Below are 19,386 nucleotides of genomic sequence, written 5' to 3' on the forward strand. Positions count from 1 at the left end.
AGGGCCCCCCCCCAATAGCAAAAACCCCTCCAAAAAAAAAAAAAAAAAAAGACCTGTCTTCAGTTACTGTCCCCAGCCCAGTGCTCCTTTGCTATTACTAAGGCGGAAAAAAGCCGGAGCTGCAGTGGGATCCTGAGAGGGCGGTGGCGAGCTGGGAGCAAGTTTGCGGGTGTGTCTCCCCTAGTCCTCTAGCTCTAGGCCTCTCCCTAGCTCCTCTCCAGAGATTTGTGCAGCCCCCTCCTCCTCTTCTTGCTGAAAGCCTCTCTCTTTGGGGGACCAACTGCTCAGGCTCCTCTCCCACATAGAAGCACTTCCAGTCTTCAGCTCCTGCAAACTGGACACGCCCAACAGGCCACTTGGGGAGCACGGGCTCCACCACGACCACCTTACAGAGCCTCGCGTCTCTTTTCCACCCAAACCAGGGTATAACTCTCCAGTGTTCACTGAGTACCTCCTGCACACGAGGCCGTGTCTCCACTGGTAGACTCAGTGATCATTCCTCTGTGTTTTGTAAGAATGAAATGTAGCTTGGATGGGTCCAGAACAAGTCCAGGCTGGCAGGGGGTGCAGCCTGGAGCCACAGGGGTCGACTTCCAGAGCTCACTGTGCTGTGGTCCGCTGAGGGGGGAGGCTTCCGCTGCCACACACAGCACCGCGTGGTGGGGTGACCTCGGTGTGCAGCCCCCGGCAGGCATGCATGTTCTGCCCCCACACAGATCCCGATCTGTGCTCTGACACAGCAGGTCTGGGCAAGGACTAGAAGTTTGCATTTTTAACAAGCCTCTGAGATAATTCAAACGCAGGTGGGCCTGACCAAAGTCCTCAGTGAGTGAGGGTAACCCATTAGTGCAAAGAAGAGTGGTCACAGGAAGTGCTTCTCCATTGGCACCAAAACCAGAACCGAAAACCACCATAAGCCGCCAGGAAGAAGTGAGGGCTGAGTGGCAGGACTGGTGGAGCCGCCTGGAAACTTCCAGATGGCAGGGTACAGCCACAGCTGTCTTCAGAATCTTCAGCTCTAAATATTCCCTTTTAACACACTCCGCTCTGGCTGACCAAAACAACACGAGCCCCGACACCCCCCTGTCTGTCTCTACAAGGAGCCCTGGGCGAGATGGTACTCTCAGTATTGGCTGGCCAAATGGGTGCACTCACCCCAAATCGACAGCCTCCTATCAACGGAGATACCACAGCCGAAACCTGAGAGCCAAGACCAGTCAGCAATCATGTTTTCAAAGTTTATGTACTTATTTCTTCCACGAGCAAGAACAACAGAGAGAGAAAGAGAGGAATAGGGAGGGAGGGAGGGAAGGAGAGAGAGAGAGACAGCTTTGTCCTCATGCTCTAATTCGCCCCCAGCCTCATCCAGCCGGATCATGGGCACGCACAGGCCTAGCATATTCAGGGTGGTCTTTGGACATGAGCCTGGAAGCTTCCCACACGGGTCAGCTCACAGCACATCGCAGTTGACCAGATAGTGTGCACTGTCCAGTCCCAGAAATCATGGCTTTGTTTATTCTTACAAGGAACATGGCAGGCAGGCTAATTGTCTCCCTCACTCTCAGTGGTCAAAATAATTTTCTGCCCTGGGCTGCCTTACAACAGTCCAGTCTGTTCATCTTAGGAGTTATGAAGAACTTCACGACAGCCTCGTCACGATTTTTTTGTACACCTTCAGCTCACGTGTGTTTAATGCTATCTTGCAGAGGAGTGCGAGGTTCGCTCTCATCTCATGGCTGTACCCTTAGCCTTCTCAATGCAATGTTTGCAGGGTTTGTGTGCTCGCTCTTTAATAGTTGGAAAGAAAAATGCTTGAGAAAACAAGTCACCAACACGCAACCCTAACAGAGTCTGGGGCTGACATTTGCAGAAAGTCTTGCTCCCTATTTGACTTCCCAAACTCGGAAAGAGAAGTAGGTATGTAAACCAACCTGGTTTGACTTCCTTCGAGTGATTAAATAGAGCCAGGCTCCGCTGACAGAGAGCCCTGCAAGGTTTTTGCCTCTTTTGGAGAACCAAGAATGTCTTACTGATCCCGAATGCCTGATGCCTTCCATTTATAAAGTGGATGACAGCGGCCATGGGGTGTTCCTTGCCGCTGGGGGTCATACTCTGCTCTGATGCGTTCACTCGGTCCCATTGGTGCCAACAGAACTCATCGAGCAGACGGAGGCATGAACAAAGCATGCTCTCCCGGCCTCCCGCAGGGAAGAGGGCCTCATTGCAACACCCCCATCATCCACAGGCCGCTTCTCACAGAGAGTTGGCCTCATCCTCCTGCCTGGTAGGATCCACTGGCAGGCCTCTCAGCCTCGTCATTTGGGATGCCACTTCCTCTAACTTCTCTGGCCTCCTCCTCCCTTTATTTTTGGATTTGCAGAAATGTCAGGGTGGCCAGGTATCAGTGACAGGAAGTGGAGGACTACGAAATAATTCCTGGGGCATGTGTAACTCTGAACTCCTCACAGGCTCTGTTTCACTGGGCCTTAGCAGGATGGGTGAACAGCTAATCCCTCGCTTCAGTGAGATCTATTTCTGATGCTTGGGGAGCCCAGGGGCCAAGGAGAGGCCACAGTCATCTCACTAACCCACGCACCATGTCCCACCCTACAGACTGTGCTTTTCGGATTTCGCCAGCCACGTTTTCCATGATGACTAGCCTCCTACCTATTACGGAATTTGTCAGCAAGATTCCCTTTTTCCTGCCAGCTTTGGATTTCCTTGACATCAGGTCCTTTTCTGTCACCTGGGAGGGCCAGGAAAGTACTAAAACAATGGGACTCACTAATGAGAAACTCGGACAAGACGTCCACACACTTCCATTTCTTAATCTGCCATAATTCCAAATTACGGAGCAATCAAAATTTCAAATAATCTGTTCCATTGTCTCCTTCCCATCTTTTTATTTCCATAAGTTGCCAAAGTAACTTAAACCTGCATTGCCTAATATGGTAGCTATTAGTCACGTGTGATTAGTACGATCTTGAAATGGAGTTTCTCAAGCCAGCCATGAGGCATGGTGGTTAAGAGAGCTGGATCCCACATGGCCTACTGTGCAGTTCAAGTCCTGGACCCAGAGACTTAAAAAACAACCAAGTATGTGTTCATGAGTGCCCCAAATCCCAAGAGAATAGAAGAGAAGGAATCGTAGCATGACCATCATCCCTGGGAGTGATTTCTCACTTTCCCTCTCTCCCCACGCCCCCCACCTCTCTCCAGCTAGCACACATGCCCTGTAGCAAAACTAAAAAAAAAAAAAAAAAGAAAAAGAAAAAGAAAAAGAAAATTAGGATAGAAAGTGTGTAATACACACACCCCAGTTGAAAAATGTAATATGAAAAAATTTAACATCACAATATTTTTATATTGCTTACATGTTGTAATAACATTTAGGGCACATTGGTTCATTACAATATATCATTAAAATTAATTTCATTAAAATTAATTTCATCTGTTTCTTCCTACTTTTTTATGTGGCTACTAGAACATTTTAAATTACATATAAGGCCTACACTACCTTTGCATCAGACAGGACTAGCCTAGACTTCCAGAATCTCAGAATCCAGGTGACTGCTGCTTATGTTTAGACAGGACCCGGAATCCTTTTTCCAACCCTGTGCTTTTTCGAGGCTGTCAGGAATCCACCATCATTACCATGAGTTTGCAATTCTCATCTTCTCCCTTTAACTGAACTCTCATTTTTCTTTTCTTTTTTTTCTTTTTGGAGAGGTTTTTGCTATAGAGCTCGCCAGAAAGACAGAGACAGAGAGACAGAGAGCAAGAAATCACCCCCCAGGGGGGATGGCCATGCCGCAATCCCTTCTCCTCCATTCTCCTCTCGGGATCTAGGGCATGCACGCACACGCGCCCAGCATGAGTTTTAAGCCACCGGGTCTGGGACGTGAACCGCGGTTGACTACGTGGGAGTCCAGCGACATAGCCATTACACTAACTGCTGGTTCCCCACCATTGTCTTTTAAGACTTAACAGCAAAGGGGCACTCACCTCTCCCTGCTGCTTTGTGTGTTTGCCAAAAGATTATATTGTCAAATTAGAACCATATGCTTAACACATAAAAATATCGTAAAGGCTGGTCCTTGTGGAAAGAAGCTTTGCAAACCCTAGTAGGAAAAACCAAGGACAGTCAGACTACAGAGAAGAGAGGGCCTGGTGCAGCCTCAGGAGGAGAAGCCGGGCGCCAGGTGCAGCAGTGCTGGGGGTGGGAGGGGAGCGAAGTACAGATCGTGCCGGCAACATGTGATTGCCTTTCCCCTTTTCTTTTTCTGGCAGAAGAAAATGAGTGTTTCAGAAGAACACAAGTAGATGAGATGTTTTCTTGAATTCTTGAGAAGCGTTTGACAAATTGCACAAGAATCGTATTGAGAGCGTTCACTGAGACTGGCTCCGAGAGGGAGGTGGGCACAGAACCAGCACACGAAGTGCTGCTGTCCAGGGAAGCTGCGTGGGCTGAGCAGGTGCCAGGAGGCAGAGGCCTCGCTGGGGTTTGCACGCTGTGCCTCACCGGGTGCCTCACCAAGACCTTCAGCTCGGGATATGTCTAAAAACTAAACCAATAGCTTAAGTTTAATCGTTAAAATCCCAAAACTATTTTAGCAAGGAGTGTTTGCCATCCACAACAGAAGCCCACCTTCTTCACTTGCCATCTCTGCTTTTCGAAGCACCCTGTTGTCTGGGGTTACTTCTGTGCTGGGCACAAGGCACCGTACCTAGTACCGCCTCTAAAGAGCGTCTTCACTGAACTATGCCTCCTGATGTTAAAGAAAAAATACCAACTCAGAAATATCCCTGTGGAGTGAATATACAAACAGCTGAAAATTCACCACATGGCATTTAGATATCTTTTAGGCACATACTCCACAAATGGGCTTCTATATTTTTTTCCTTATTTCTGTCACCTCCATATCAAACCCATGTGACTCTATGGGGCCTGAGCAAAGAAGGGGTGTTTCACTTGCTTCTGCTGAAAGGTGAGACCCTTAATGAGGGTGAGAGACCAAGTCTGAAGAGGAAAGGTGAGTTCAGTTTTCAGCTCGAAGCTCAGGGCTGGGTCTCAAGGTCCACATGTGGCCCATTAGCATCAGGATGCTGGACACCATCATGAGAGCTGATGAGCGGGCCCGTGATGTGGAGCGTGGGCCACAGAGGCTCTGACCAGAGTTTCTGACCAGAGACCAGAGCGTCCAAAAGACTGGTGTGGTGGGAGCCAACCCAGCTGTGAGTCCTGAGGTACAAGTGGTCAATAGGGCAGTGAAGGATTGTGCTCATGGGGTAACGAAATGTCCATCGGAAGTGGTAATGTGACTCTTATTGACCTTGGAGAGCTGCCTTTGAATATGATGATGAAGATAATGATCAAGAAAAGGAAGCTATGTTGTAATAACATTTAGGGCACATTGGTTCATTACAATATATCATTAAAATTAATTTCATTAAAATTAATTTCATCTGTTTCTTCCTACTTTTTTATGTGGCTACTAGAACATTTTAAATTACATATAAGGCCTACACTACCTTTGCATCAGACAGGACTAGCCTAGACTTCCAGAATCTCAGAATCCAGGTGACTGCTGCTTATGTTTAGACAGGACCCGGAATCCTTTTTCCAACCCTGTGCTTAGAATTGTGGTTGAGGAAAGAGTAAAGACCCCAGATAGCGAGGCTGTCAGGAATCCACCATCATTACCATGAGTTTGCAATTCTCATCTTCTCGAGGCTGTCAGGAATCCACCATCATTACCATGAGTTTGCAATTCTCATCTTCTCCCTTTAACTGAACTCTCATTTTTCTTTTCTTTTTTTTCTTTTTGGAGAGGTTTTTGCTATAGAGCTCGCCAGAAAGACAGAGACAGAGAGACAGAGAGCAAGAAATCACCCCCCAGGGGGGATGGCCATGCCGCAATCCCTTCTCCTCCATTCTCCTCTCGGGATCTAGGGCATGCACGCACACGCGCCCAGCATGAGTTTTAAGCCACCGGGTCTGGGACGTGAACCGCGGTTGACTACGTGGGAGTCCAGCGACATAGCCATTACACTAACTGCTGGTTCCCCACCATTGTCTTTTAAGACTTAACAGCAAAGGGGCACTCACCTCTCCCTGCTGCTTTGTGTGTTTGCCAAAAGATTATATTGTCAAATTAGAACCATATGCTTAACACATAAAAATATCGTAAAGGCTGGTCCTTGTGGAAAGAAGCTTTGCAAACCCTAGTAGGAAAAACCAAGGACAGTCAGACTACAGAGAAGAGAGGGCCTGGTGCAGCCTCAGGAGGAGAAGCCGGGCGCCAGGTGCAGCAGTGCTGGGGGTGGGAGGGGAGCGAAGTACAGATCGTGCCGGCAACATGTGATTGCCTTTCCCCTTTTCTTTTTCTGGCAGAAGAAAATGAGTGTTTCAGAAGAACACAAGTAGATGAGATGTTTTCTTGAATTCTTGAGAAGCGTTTGACAAATTGCACAAGAATCGTATTGAGAGCGTTCACTGAGACTGGCTCCGAGAGGGAGGTGGGCACAGAACCAGCACACGAAGTGCTGCTGTCCAGGGAAGCTGCGTGGGCTGAGCAGGTGCCAGGAGGCAGAGGCCTCGCTGGGGTTTGCACGCTGTGCCTCACCGGGTGCCTCACCAAGACCTTCAGCTCGGGATATGTCTAAAAACTAAACCAATAGCTTAAGTTTAATCGTTAAAATCCCAAAACTATTTTAGCAAGGAGTGTTTGCCATCCACAACAGAAGCCCACCTTCTTCACTTGCCATCTCTGCTTTTCGAAGCACCCTGTTGTCTGGGGTTACTTCTGTGCTGGGCACAAGGCACCGTACCTAGTACCGCCTCTAAAGAGCGTCTTCACTGAACTATGCCTCCTGATGTTAAAGAAAAAATACCAACTCAGAAATATCCCTGTGGAGTGAATATACAAACAGCTGAAAATTCACCACATGGCATTTAGATATCTTTTAGGCACATACTCCACAAATGGGCTTCTATATTTTTTTCCTTATTTCTGTCACCTCCATATCAAACCCATGTGACTCTATGGGGCCTGAGCAAAGAAGGGGTGTTTCACTTGCTTCTGCTGAAAGGTGAGACCCTTAATGAGGGTGAGAGACCAAGTCTGAAGAGGAAAGGTGAGTTCAGTTTTCAGCTCGAAGCTCAGGGCTGGGTCTCAAGGTCCACATGTGGCCCATTAGCATCAGGATGCTGGACACCATCATGAGAGCTGATGAGCGGGCCCGTGATGTGGAGCGTGGGCCACAGAGGCTCTGACCAGAGGTTCTGACCAGAGAACAGAGCGTCCAAAAGACTGGTGTGGTGGGAGCCAACCCAGCTGTGAGTCCTGAGGTACAAGTGGTCAATAGGGCAGTGAAGGATTGTGCTCATGGGGTAACGAAATGTCCATCGGAAGTGGTAATGTGACTCTTATTGACCTTGGAGAGCTGCCTTTGAATATGATGATGAAGATAATGATCAAGAAAAGGAAGCTAGGGCTGGTGCAACAGTCAAGTGCAATGCTCTAATTGGCTTACAGAAAAGTGCAATGCTCTGATTGGCTGACAGTAAAGCTCAATGCTCAGATTGGCTGACTAACATCGCCATGGTAGTTGGGTTCTAGGTTCACAACCAGAGACCTCCCTGAGTATGCTGGGCAAGTGCGTGATCTGGGTCTGGTTGAGGCTGAAGGTAGATGATGGCTTCCAGAGCTTTTTAGGAGTTCTCTCTCTTTTTCTCTCTCTCTCTCTTTCTGTGTTTCACTTGCTTCTGCTGAAAGGTGAGACCCTTAATGAGGGTGAGAGACCAAGTCTGAAGAGGAAAGGTGAGTTCAGTTTTCAGCTCGAAGCTCAGGGCTGGGTCTCAAGGTCCACATGTGGCCCATTAGCATCAGGATGCTGGACACCATCATGAGAGCTGATGAGCGGGCCCGTGATGTGGAGCGTGGGCCACAGAGGCTCTGACCAGAGGTTCTGACCAGAGAACAGAGCGTCCAAAAGACTGGTGTGGTGGGAGCCAACCCAGCTGTGAGTCCTGAGGTACAAGTGGTCAATAGGGCAGTGAAGGATTGTGCTCACGGGGTAACGAAATGTCCATCGGAAGTGGTAATGTGACTCTTATTGACCTTGGAGAGCTGCCTTTGAATATGATGATGAAGATAATGATCAAGAAAAGGAAGCTAGGGCTGGTGCAACAGTCAAGTGCAATGCTCTAATTGGCTTACAGAAAAGTGCAATGCTCTGATTGGCTGACAGTAAAGCTCAATGCTCAGATTGGCTGACTACCATCGCCATGGTAGTTGGGTTCTAGGTTCACAACCAGAGACCTCCCTGAGTATGCTGGGCAAGTGCGTGATCTGGGTCTGGTTGAGGCTGAAGGTAGATGGTGGCTTCCAGAGCTTTTTAGGAGTTCTCTCTCTCTCTCTCTCTCTCTCTCTCTCTGTGTGTGTGTGTGTGTGTGTGTGTGTGTGTGTCTGTATTTTTTTTCTCTTATGCTCATGGGAAAAGTAAATAAATTTGTTAAACTTAAAAAAAATCAGCAGAATCCAGAAGTTTAATATGAGGGGATTTCAAGAAGTTCTTGAAAAGATGGAATTAAAGTACTTATTTTGGTGCAAATTTGTTTTTGTTTGTACATATAGTTTTCTCCATAGTACACATTTTCCATGAACTTTGTGAAGATTCCTTGGATTTTTTTTTATTATTATCTATTAAGCATGTTATCCAATGCCGTTAATCATTCCCATCAATATGGACGATAGGAAGTTACTATATGATATATGATAGCATCTATTCATTAGCTTTACTATCTTTGATGATACACCATAATTTTTTTTAGAGTTTTTTTGCTATAGGGCGCATGCGCTCGCCAGACAGAGAGATAGAAAGCGAGAAATCACCCCCCATGGGGGATGGCCGCGCCGCAATCCCTTCTCCTCTGTTCTCTTCTTGGGATCTTGGGCACGCACGTACACGCGCCCGGCGTGAGTTTAAGCCACCGGGTCCAGGACGCGAACTGTGGTCGACCATGTGGGAGTCCAGCAACATAGCCATTACGCTAACTGCTGGTTCCGATGCACCATAATTATGTAAGATGTCATTGCGGGGAGCTGGGCAAAAGGATCACAGGAACTCTGTGCTATTTTTGCACATTCTTGTGAGTCCAAATATTCCAAAGTTTTAAAAAGAGTTTTGCTCCACCCCACACGTGGGCTTGTGCTCCCTAACTGCTTACAGACCCAGACACTCTCTCTCTTCAAAAACCAACAGCTTCTCCCTCATCACTCCTGAATGACACATCTGCTTCTCACCAGGCTGAGGGCAGAGTGGTGGCACAGGCTCCAGAGCCAGCCAGCACAGGCTCTCAGGGCATTGGTGACACTGACTACACCCTCAGACTTGGTGCTGAGCCTCCACGGGAGCCTCGGCTGTGACTGGAGCCTCCCCTTTGAGATGGAGCCTCAGGGCTGGGGGACACAGTGAGGGCTTGTGCATGTCCCTTCCCTCCACATCGAGGGCCGTGTCCACTAACCAGGGATCTACTTTCCTCCCTTTCACTTTCAGGATGCGTCCATCGCACACAGATTCCACATGATGAGAGAGAAACACCCGGAGAAGTTCAACAGCAGGTAAGAGGGCTGCAGGCCCAGCTGCCCTGTGCCCCAGCTGGCCGGCCAGAGACCTCCCACCTGCTCTCCCGGAAATGTTCTTGGCCTGACCACCAAGGGACTTGGCTTTCCTGCTGCATTGCCGGAAGGAGGGTTTCCATTTTCAAGGAAAAAATAACATGTCAGAAACCTGCCCAGGCTGGCTGCCTGGCTCCTCCTGAAGGATGGGTGCAGAGGGAGAGATTGGGTCAGGAGGGGTGTGGAGCAGCAGCCTTTTGGGAGGGATGCCTGCTGTTGGCTAACTAGAACGCCCTCCTGGGGCTCTCTCGCTTTCTGGAAAGGTTCCGCTCTTCACTCCCAGTCCTCGACCGCCGCCCCTGTGATTTTTCTAGGGAGGAGACAGAAGGGTGGAAAGGGCCTTGGTTCTCTCCATTTCAGACAGGATGTGGCAGCTCCGGGGCCTGGACAGGGAGGGCCAGGAGGGCAAGGCCTCCACCTCCCCTGACGGCAGAGGGCAGCAGCAGAGAGGCCCTGCAAAGGCAGAAGAGGCAGACACCACCAGGTCACGCCTCAGCCTGGGTCCTCGGTGTGAAGCCTGGATGTTAGGTTCCAAATGAGTAGGAGAAAACCAGGCGGTTTGCGAAGGAAACCAAACCCTTCTTGCTGACGGAGGGAAATTAGCCAGAACAGAGTTGTGATTGGCATGTCGCTCCCCCCGGGAATGTTCAACTACCTTTCTCCTGCAGCTCCTTTCTCTCTCTTCTCATTGGTTAACATCTATCTTTGCTCTTTCGTCTTGTTGCACTGCGTGCCCCGAATTCCACCTCCAACTTCAGGCAGGTGGAGAGGAGGGTGGAGAATAATTTGGTCTCAGTCTTTAAGTCTGAAAGGACCTACTTTTATGTAGCCCACAGAATTCTCTCCAAAGCAGAGGTTAGTGTTATCTGAAGACCTTCATTGAAAGCCCAGTACGTCCAAAGAGCTCACAGGTTTCATTCCTCCTTTGCCCTAACTCCACAGCCTGGGAGGATACCAAGAAGAAGGAAGGTGTTTCCAGGGGTCAGAAACTGATAGTGAAGCTCCTTTAGCTTCAGGAAGAGGGACCCAAGGGGTGCAGTCGCAGGTGACTAAGTGTATGAGGGTGCTCGCTCTGTCACGGCCCGCACCTTCCTGCCGTCTTGCACAGCCTGCCCTTAAATACTCACTACACACCTCTCACGTGTGTACGTCCAGCCCCTGCTACTACAGGCACAAATGTGCAACTCAACTGCGTCTCCTCTCATGGCTTTTGCACTCCCAGGTACATGCACAATCCCCTTTCCAAATGCAACTCTACCATTCATTGCATAGATTTTTAAAGTCCTTTTTCACACAAGTCCCCTGACACATCCTCACGCACGTGGGCCTATCAAGATGCCATATGTCTGTGAGATCCATTCATTCATTTAACAGTACCTTCCGAAAACATACTACAGACCAGACGCTGTCCTGTCTGTGTTTGGAGTGGGCCCTGTAGGGGACGCAGTGGTAGAAACAGGCCAGAAAGCAGAAGTGCATACTGGTTTGCGTTATGTGACATGAACAGAGGTGACCCCTCGGAACACAAAGCGAGGGCATGGAGCGGGGAGTGGAGTTCTTCTCAGTGACGGAGAGGCCCAAGCCAGGCGCGGAAAATAAGTACAGTCAGCCCTGCCGTCTGCAGGTTCCCTATTCACAGGCTCCATCACACAGAGGGAGCATCGCCAGTGACGTGTGCTGTGACGTTAGGTCACGCTCGCATCTGTACTGAACACGGACAGACGTTCTTTCCTTGTCATTCTTCCTTAAGCAATACAGTTGAACAACTACCTACAATTACATCTATAACTAATACAATTTACATTGTACAGGGTGTCGTAAGTAATCTAGGAATTAGTTAAAGTCTGTAGGAAGACTGAGTAGGTTATATGCAAATATTGCACCATATTATGTAAGAAACTTGGGCATCCATCGATCTTGGTATCCAAGGGAGTTCTGGAATCACTCCCCTGTAGACACCAGGGGACTGTATGTATTTTTCAGATTGACCAAAAGGGAAAGGCAACTCGGGGAGAAAGAGCCAAATGCACAGGAATATGCGAAGGGGTGAGAGTACAGCGCGCTTGGAGAAGGGCAAGCCCTTGGGTGAGGCCAGCTGTAGGGTCTCTTGGCATGACATAGAAGCAAGACCTCTGTTGTTTACAGAGAACAAGGAAGCAGAGAGAGGAAGAAACATCTCCATATTCTGAAATTCAGTAAACAGAACAACAGATGATGTAAATAGAGAAATCATCAACCAGTCACACAACTAAGTATAATTAGAAAGATACATTTGTCAGAAAAAAAAAAATCGCAGTGTGGCGTTCAGTGCAAAGAATGAACAGATTCACTGTGATCCGCATAGCTGTTTCCCATCCAGCTTGCTGAGATCGCAGTGACAAGACCATTCTTTGAGGTTGGTTTATGTCTCCCCCTTTGCCTGTTGAAGTCAAGGTGCTGGGGTCCCCCCATGCTGACAGATGCATGGAATCACATGTGCTTGCCCAAACTAAGTGAAGACGCGGAGGGGTCAAGGGATCCGCTGTTTCACATGGTCACCAAACACTTCCTATTAAGAAATGTGAGCCCATGCTGCTTCTGCCCTGCCTGCTTGCCCATGTCCAAAATACCCAGAGGTGCCTAATTTGTCCACTGAGAGGCAGGCGAACAGCCATTTTCTTCAGGCTTCCTTATTTAGCAATGGAGATTGTTTTAAATAGGCAGGTGGCTGTTGCCATGGTTACTCCATTACACTAGCTGGCTAAACTTAGGAAGGGCCACAACGGATAGGAAGAAAGCTTGATACCCAGGATTTGGAAATGTAAACGATATTATCAAACAAAGCTTCATTTTACTTGGCTGAACATAGGTTCACCAGAGAGTAGCCACTGTTTGGCTGGAAGCCTCTCTACCATTACTGCCTGGGACTGGGCCCTTGGGGGTAACCTTGGGGTTAGATCTGGAGAGTTGTAATTGTTTTTTTGTTGTTGTTGTTCTGTTGTGACTGATACTTACCAGGAAACCTGAATCTTTCACATTGCTAAATCAGTTTTCTGGGCTATTCTAACAGGAATTCTTAATGTGAGGTCTAAGGACTTCAGGGATTCTGAGAACTTGAAATTGTAACTAAGATATTGAATGTATTTTTCTAGAGAATGTCCATAACGATCAGAAGGTTCTTAAAGAGACCCATAACCCCTGAATAATTAAAGTCACAGTTCTGAGACCCCTTTGAATTCAAAGAGGCACCAAATTCTAACTCAGCTGTTGGGGGTCCAGGAAGCTCTTTCTCCAGTGGCCTATACACAGGTTGTTGCCAAGGAAGATGACTGGTTACACAAAGCTAAGTTAGGTTCCGTGATGGAATGGGTTTGTTAGTGGAACAAGAACCACACCCAAGGAGGACAGAGTAAGAGCCATGAGTGACAGGCAAGGATAAAAAGGCCTTTAATGCCAGAGATGGGGCTATGTGGGCCTCTTCTATCCCTTCGTCACTGATAGGCTAATTGATAATTGATCATTTAGGAGTATTATGAAACTTACTATCATTGTTCATTCAACTTTAATTCTAACATATTTGAAAGTGTTCTATGATAAGGGATAAATAAAACGTTGTCTCTGTCTTCAAGGAATGCATATTCTAACAAAGAAGGAAAAATAATCCTAACCCTCAATTTTGTTTTAACTGACAGAGAGTACATGTACTTGCCAGAGACAAAGAGAACCCCGCAATGGGGCCAGGTCCCACCACAACTCTTTCCTATCAGAATTTGGGGCAAAAATGCATACACACCCATTATGTCTGTCAAGCCACTGGTGCCAGAGTTTGAGCCATGGTTGATCAGGTGGGATCCAGCTCCCTTAACCACTGAGCTACAGGGCGAATGCAATCCTCAAATTACTCTAACAGAAAAAGAGGTTACTGTTAGTAGGACACATTGTATGTAGGAGGTTTTATGGTGCATGGGAACTTAGGGATCCTACCCAAACATCATTTGTCAAGCGATTGTTTTGAGTGTAGAAATAGTTTTAGAAGAGAACTAGGGAAACAGACTAAGAATTGTTATTTTGAGGTCCTACTAGATACTAGGTGATAAACTAGGTTCTCTAAGTGCATTAAATTATTCAAATCTCAAAACAGCCTTCCAGGGTAAATATTAACATCCCCGTTCTACAGATAAAGGAACCGAGACTGGGAGAAACTGTCACTTAACCAAGGGCATACTTTAAAAAATAAATAAATAAAGCAGTATGGCCGATTTGATTTCCAAACTAAAACCAAGTTCAAGCTCATGCCTCCCATGGATTTCACTTAGCCAACACCAAGTGTTTAGCAGATGCTCTGAGAGATACTTTACACATAATTTTACCCAATACGCATGGCAATATGCAAGGGTCAGTGCCACTGTCCCCGTTTTAACGATAAGGAAAATGGGGTTGAGTATGGAGCTTCCATTGACTTCATCTGCCTTTACGGATGGCCTCTGTGGGAAAATATCTGCAGAGTGCCAAGCGAGGAGCTCACAAAGGACACCACCCACTCATACTCATACTCATACCCACCCTGCATCACACCGGTCTTCTTCATGTTTCAATATCCACAGCAAGGACCATGACTGACTATAAGATTTGTGTGGCCCAAAACAGTAAAATGTCCCAACAGTATTAAGGATTTCATGGAACCAGCAGGTGGCGTGGTGGTTAAGGCGCTGGACACTCCCACATGGCCGACCAGGGTTCGAGTCCTGAATCTGATGGCTTGCTTTCTCACTTCTTCTCTCTCTGACTCTCATCCTCTGTCTCTCTCTGGTCAAATTAAAAAATAAATGAATGAATAAATAAAATAAATAATTATTTTAAAAATTTATTTAAAAAATTTATTTAAAAAATAATTTCAGTCAGTGACAGTAGAGCTTTCAACTAAGCACAGAGCCTAACTTTGGGGCCCCAAGTGATGCCCATGAGCTGACCTTGGCAAAGAGAGAGAAATTAATAAAAAGAACACATTTGCCAGGGTTCACAGAGTGGGGAGTTTGCAACGAAAGCAACAGAATGGAGGTAAGAGGAGGGGAGAACTAGGAGAGGAGGAGAGAGATTATCAGTTCCTCAGACAACAGTAATCGGTACTAACAGAGAAGCCAAAAATGCCACCAAAGTTTTCCAGATGTCCAAGGGCTAGCCCTCTGTGAAGTTTCCAGATTATGTCTTGTGAAGGGTTTTGTATATATGAAACCTATACCTAAAAGCTACCGAAACCCAATGTCACTGATAGTGAATATCCATAAAGAGAAGTCTAACTATGGAATCTTTTCACTGTAGGTCAGAAACTCAGAGCACTTGAGGAATGTGTTATTCCAATCCTGTTGAGTATCATCCTCTTGAATATGTCCCTCAGCAGTTGAGACTGAAGCCAGTTATTTCCTGTTAGGCCCTTCAAAGGGACCGCAACAGTGCTTCATTTCTACTAGAAGCTGACCACCTTTCCCAAAAGCCCTTGGGTAATTAACAGGATCTGGAGTGTTAGCTTTCTTGGAGCGAAGCCCATGGAGAGCTGATGAGGGGTTCCCCAGAAGTCCCAATGTAGCCTGAGTTCTTAAGTGATTGGAAATATATCTTGCAAATAACTAAGCCCTCAGAAGATATTTATAGAAGGAGGCAGCCCGGTGTAGACTGAGTTGGCATTAAAGCTTGCTCTCTCACTTACTAGATGTGTGACCTTGGGCAAGCTCATCTTTTTAATCCTTTGCTTCCTCCCTTGAAAAATCTTGCAAGATTGCCAGAAGTTTTCATGAGGTAATATGTAAGATCATAGCACATAGTAGGTTCTCAGTAATTATTTGTTGCAAATATCACTGAATGACCAGCAGGAGGGAAGCATTGCTTTAAACTGCCAATAGAGCTTTGATAATAACAGCCTTTTTGGAAGGACTGCAAGTGGGATTCAGTTATCCTGGAATTTTTGCTCCATTGGTGTGACTCTTAAACTGAACATTTGGAGGACAGCTAAAAGTTGGAGACCCTAGTAGTGATACATTGAGTCTGTCTAAATTCCTTTCGTAGAGAGTGAGAAGATGGCACCCATTAGCCAGGGTTGTATTGGATTCTACAGGATGGGAGCTGGAAAAGAAATTTTCTTCACTGGTTCCATGGGGGTCCAAGGGACAGAGGTTGAGAGACTGAACACCAGAGGTTCTATGTCCAAATGTCAAGTTCAAGATCAGGAAGATCAGGGCAGGAGTGGGTGCGGGAGAGTTACAGGACAAGTGCTGTGTGCTCCATGGACACGGGCTTGCCAGCTGGGGTCAGGGAGTGCACCGCTGGAGGGCAGGCAGGTGCCAAGGATGTGATTATCCTCCCCTCCCCTGGCTGATGATCTCTCCCCTCCCCCGCATACCTCCCCATCCCACCTTAGACAAACACGGAGATGTTCTGTGGGAAGCGGAGTAGATGCCAGCACAGCTCAGTTACACCATTCTGAAACTGAAAGGGCCTCCTCTTTCTTTTCATTTCCTGTGGCATGCTCTTCAGTCATGGGCATAAAATGTATGACCGTTTACAGAAGACTTTCTTTTTTCTAAAAATGAAACCATCCTTCCCAGAAACCCCATGAGGGAGCCCAATCTTATAGGCCAGAGGTTTGATGTTCCCAAAGCATGCAGGTCCAACAGCAGGAAACACAGCAGGGCCAGAAATCCTCGCCTGTGGGGTCCTTGTTCTGTGCCCTCCTTTGGTCTTTGCCTCCCCTCATCTAATATTTGACACCCCAAAAGGAATCTACCCTAGATACCCATGGGTCCACACTGGCTGCACCTGCTTCCTTCCATGCATCCAACTATTTATTTTCCCAAATATTTGAGATTTTAAAAGCCCCAAATGAAGTTGCAGTTTCTATTTTTATTCTTATTCCTGTAGGTATTTATAAAGGAAATGCAAACCTTATGCTTCCTGCTCAAGTATCTTCGACTGCTCAAGTCCATTGTGACAAAGCAACTCACTTAATTACTTGAATGTTTATTTACTAACCCACAAAAATGTTTTATATCCCCTCCTCCCCACCCTTCCTTGGGAGAGACACAGGGAGTGAAGTGAATGAAATACGGGTTGGTTTGTTTGTTTTCACCATGCGTTCATCATTACGTAACTGCAGAAGTCCAGGGTTACTATTTTTATTTATTTATTTATTTATTTATTTTTGGCTAGACTATTTGTTTCCAGTCAGGCTTGATTATTTGCAGAAATGAGGGGGCAGCCACATAGATCATCTAAAGCTGTGGCTGATCAAAGATTTCAGGAGGCTGTTATTAATATTCGTGTAGTTCTCTGTGCTCTAACATTCACAGTATCTCAAAAGAACCAAATCACACTTTTAACGTGCCCATTGTTCTCCTGGCTCCCCAGGCTGTGTGGGACAACCTCTCAGGCTGCCACACAGGAGCAGCCTGAGAGGCCTCCAGGCTCCCTGCAAAGTTACCAGCTGACCAGAACAGTTCCTTACAGGAGCTTAACGGGTCTTTTCTTCTAGCCTGTCAGGCGAGAATAGGAAAGATACTATTCATGGCAACAGAGTCAAATCAGTTTCTGATAATATTGGAAGGAACTTGAAAGCAAGCTATGCTTTCAAGACTTTAGGCCAGATAACCCAAGTTATCAGTATTTATTGATTGATTAATTTCTAGAAATATTTCCATCAAAGAACTCAAGATGTAGTATGTAATCCAGTTCAGAAGGGTTAAGGTTAGCATGATAACCTCATGGAAGAAAATCAAAGTACACAAACTCAAAGTAAGGCTGGAACTGGCTGGGCTCCTAAGTGGGTGTTGACAGTCTGGATGCATTCCAGCAGGGAGAGTTTGAGAAGGTACTAGAACTTTAAACCATATCGTCTAAGGAAAGGCTGAATGTGGGATTGTTTCATGCACAAGGGAGAAGACTGAGGGAGAAGTGATTATCGGCCTTCAAACAATTAAAGTGATTTTCTCATAAAGGAGGACTCAGGTGACTTTGCATGATAAATTATAATAATACAAAAAGTGACTGAAAAGACCAGCTGGAGCCCCAAACAAGGACCTCAGTCCCACAGTGAGGGCGGTCCTCAGTGCCGTGGCTATTAGACGTGGGGTGACTTTTCACCTTTAATGTTCAAGCAGGTGCCGGGTAACGGCTTGAGACCCAATTGCCCAGGAGTAGAGGTTCTGTTATCAAACAACCCCCAAACAAATCCTGCAGTTTTCACTTAGCACTTAATGTGTGACCTCGGCCAAGTTACTCTTCCTACACCTCAGTCCACTCACCTGCAAAACTGAGGTAAAATCCTCAAGGAATTTCCTACGCTTGTTGTCTCAAACTACCACCAACTTAGAGGCTTAAAACAACACTCATGTATTATATTACAGACCTGGAGGTCAGAAGGTTGAAATGCGTGTCCCCGGGCTGTAATCGAGGTGTCATCAGGGCCGCACTCTCTTCTGGAAGCTCTGAAAGACAACCTGTTTCCTTGCCTTTTCCAAAGAAGGCTGTTCCGATCTCTTGGCTCACGGCCCTTCCACCTTTGAAGCCAGCCGTGGCCAGTCTTCCTCATGCTGCTGCTCTCTGACGATCTTCCCTCAGCCTCCTCCCATTTACACAATATTTCAAAATATTCAGAGAAAAATCACGTTGTGGAAAAACTATACATGGATTACAATAAAAACAAACATGCACCACAATAAAAGCATGTTTCAATTCCATTTTCCCACAAACTTTTTCAAGTTCCCTTACACGAACCTTACAATGACATTGGACACACTCAGATAATATGGGATAATCTCTCATCTCAAGGTCAGTTGGCTGGTATTTAAATTCCATCTGCACCTTGCCATGTGACCTAACGTCTTCAGTTTCCAGGAATTAGAATGTGGACATCTTTGGGACATTATTCTGCTTCCACAAGTACTTCATAGGCTTATTTTGAGGATCCACTGAAGTAATGCATTTAAAGTGCTTATTATGGAGTATGGTACATTGGTGATAGCTATTATTATTAATATTATTATTATTACAAAGCCAAATCCATGTCAGGCAATAGTCATGTTAGACACTGAGAAACTCTTAAACTTCTGAGATTCAGTGATGCTCGATGATGGACATGCAAATATCCACTGGTCAGAGGGTATGAGTCATCAGTGCAGAAATATGCGGCATGTTGGGACCAGCAGTTAGTGTAATGACTATGTTGCTGGACTCCCATGTGGCCAACCTCGGTTTGAGTCCCGGACCTGGTGGCTTTTAAGCCGGACACGTGTGCATGCATGCCCAAGATCCCGAGAGGAGAATGGAGGAGAAGGGATTGCAGTGTGACCATCCCCCCTGGAGAGTGATTTCTTGCTTTCTGTCTCTGTCTCTCTCTGTCTTTCTGGTGAGCTCACGCGCCCTATAGCAAAAACCTCTCCAAAAAAAAAAAAAGAAAGAAAGAAATATACGTCATGTTTTCTTCTCTTCACTTATCTTGAAAATTTTTTCAATAAAATATACTTAACCACTATATAATTTAATAATATACCCTACAGCATTATTACATAGTACATTGTAATAACATTAGAAATAATTTGAGAAGCTCATAAACGTTACAGGGAAATAATACCATTCATAGTTCCATCACTCAGAAACACAGCATTTCCATTTTGCTGTATTATAACACTGCACTTGATACGTGTGTGTGTGTATATATATATATATATATATATAT

General features: G+C 46.3%; 1 protein-coding gene across 3 annotated transcripts in view; it reads left to right on the top strand.

The window, feature by feature from the left end:
• The window catches only part of DGKG (diacylglycerol kinase gamma), a 235,291-nt gene that overhangs the window by 130,761 nt on the left and 85,144 nt on the right, over positions 1-19,386 (top strand). For all 3 annotated transcript variants that reach the window (XM_006171475.2, XM_006171477.2, XM_027769454.1), the window contains one exon: positions 9,562-9,626. In XM_006171475.2, the coding sequence (XP_006171537.1) occupies positions 9,562-9,626 (65 nt within the window). The remainder of the gene's footprint in view (positions 1-9,561; positions 9,627-19,386) is intronic.

Source organism: Tupaia chinensis, unplaced genomic scaffold (assembly GCF_000334495.1).
Source record: "Tupaia chinensis unplaced genomic scaffold, TupChi_1.0 Scaffold149658_1, whole genome shotgun sequence".
NCBI classification, from domain to species: Eukaryota; Metazoa; Chordata; class Mammalia; order Scandentia; family Tupaiidae; genus Tupaia; species Tupaia belangeri.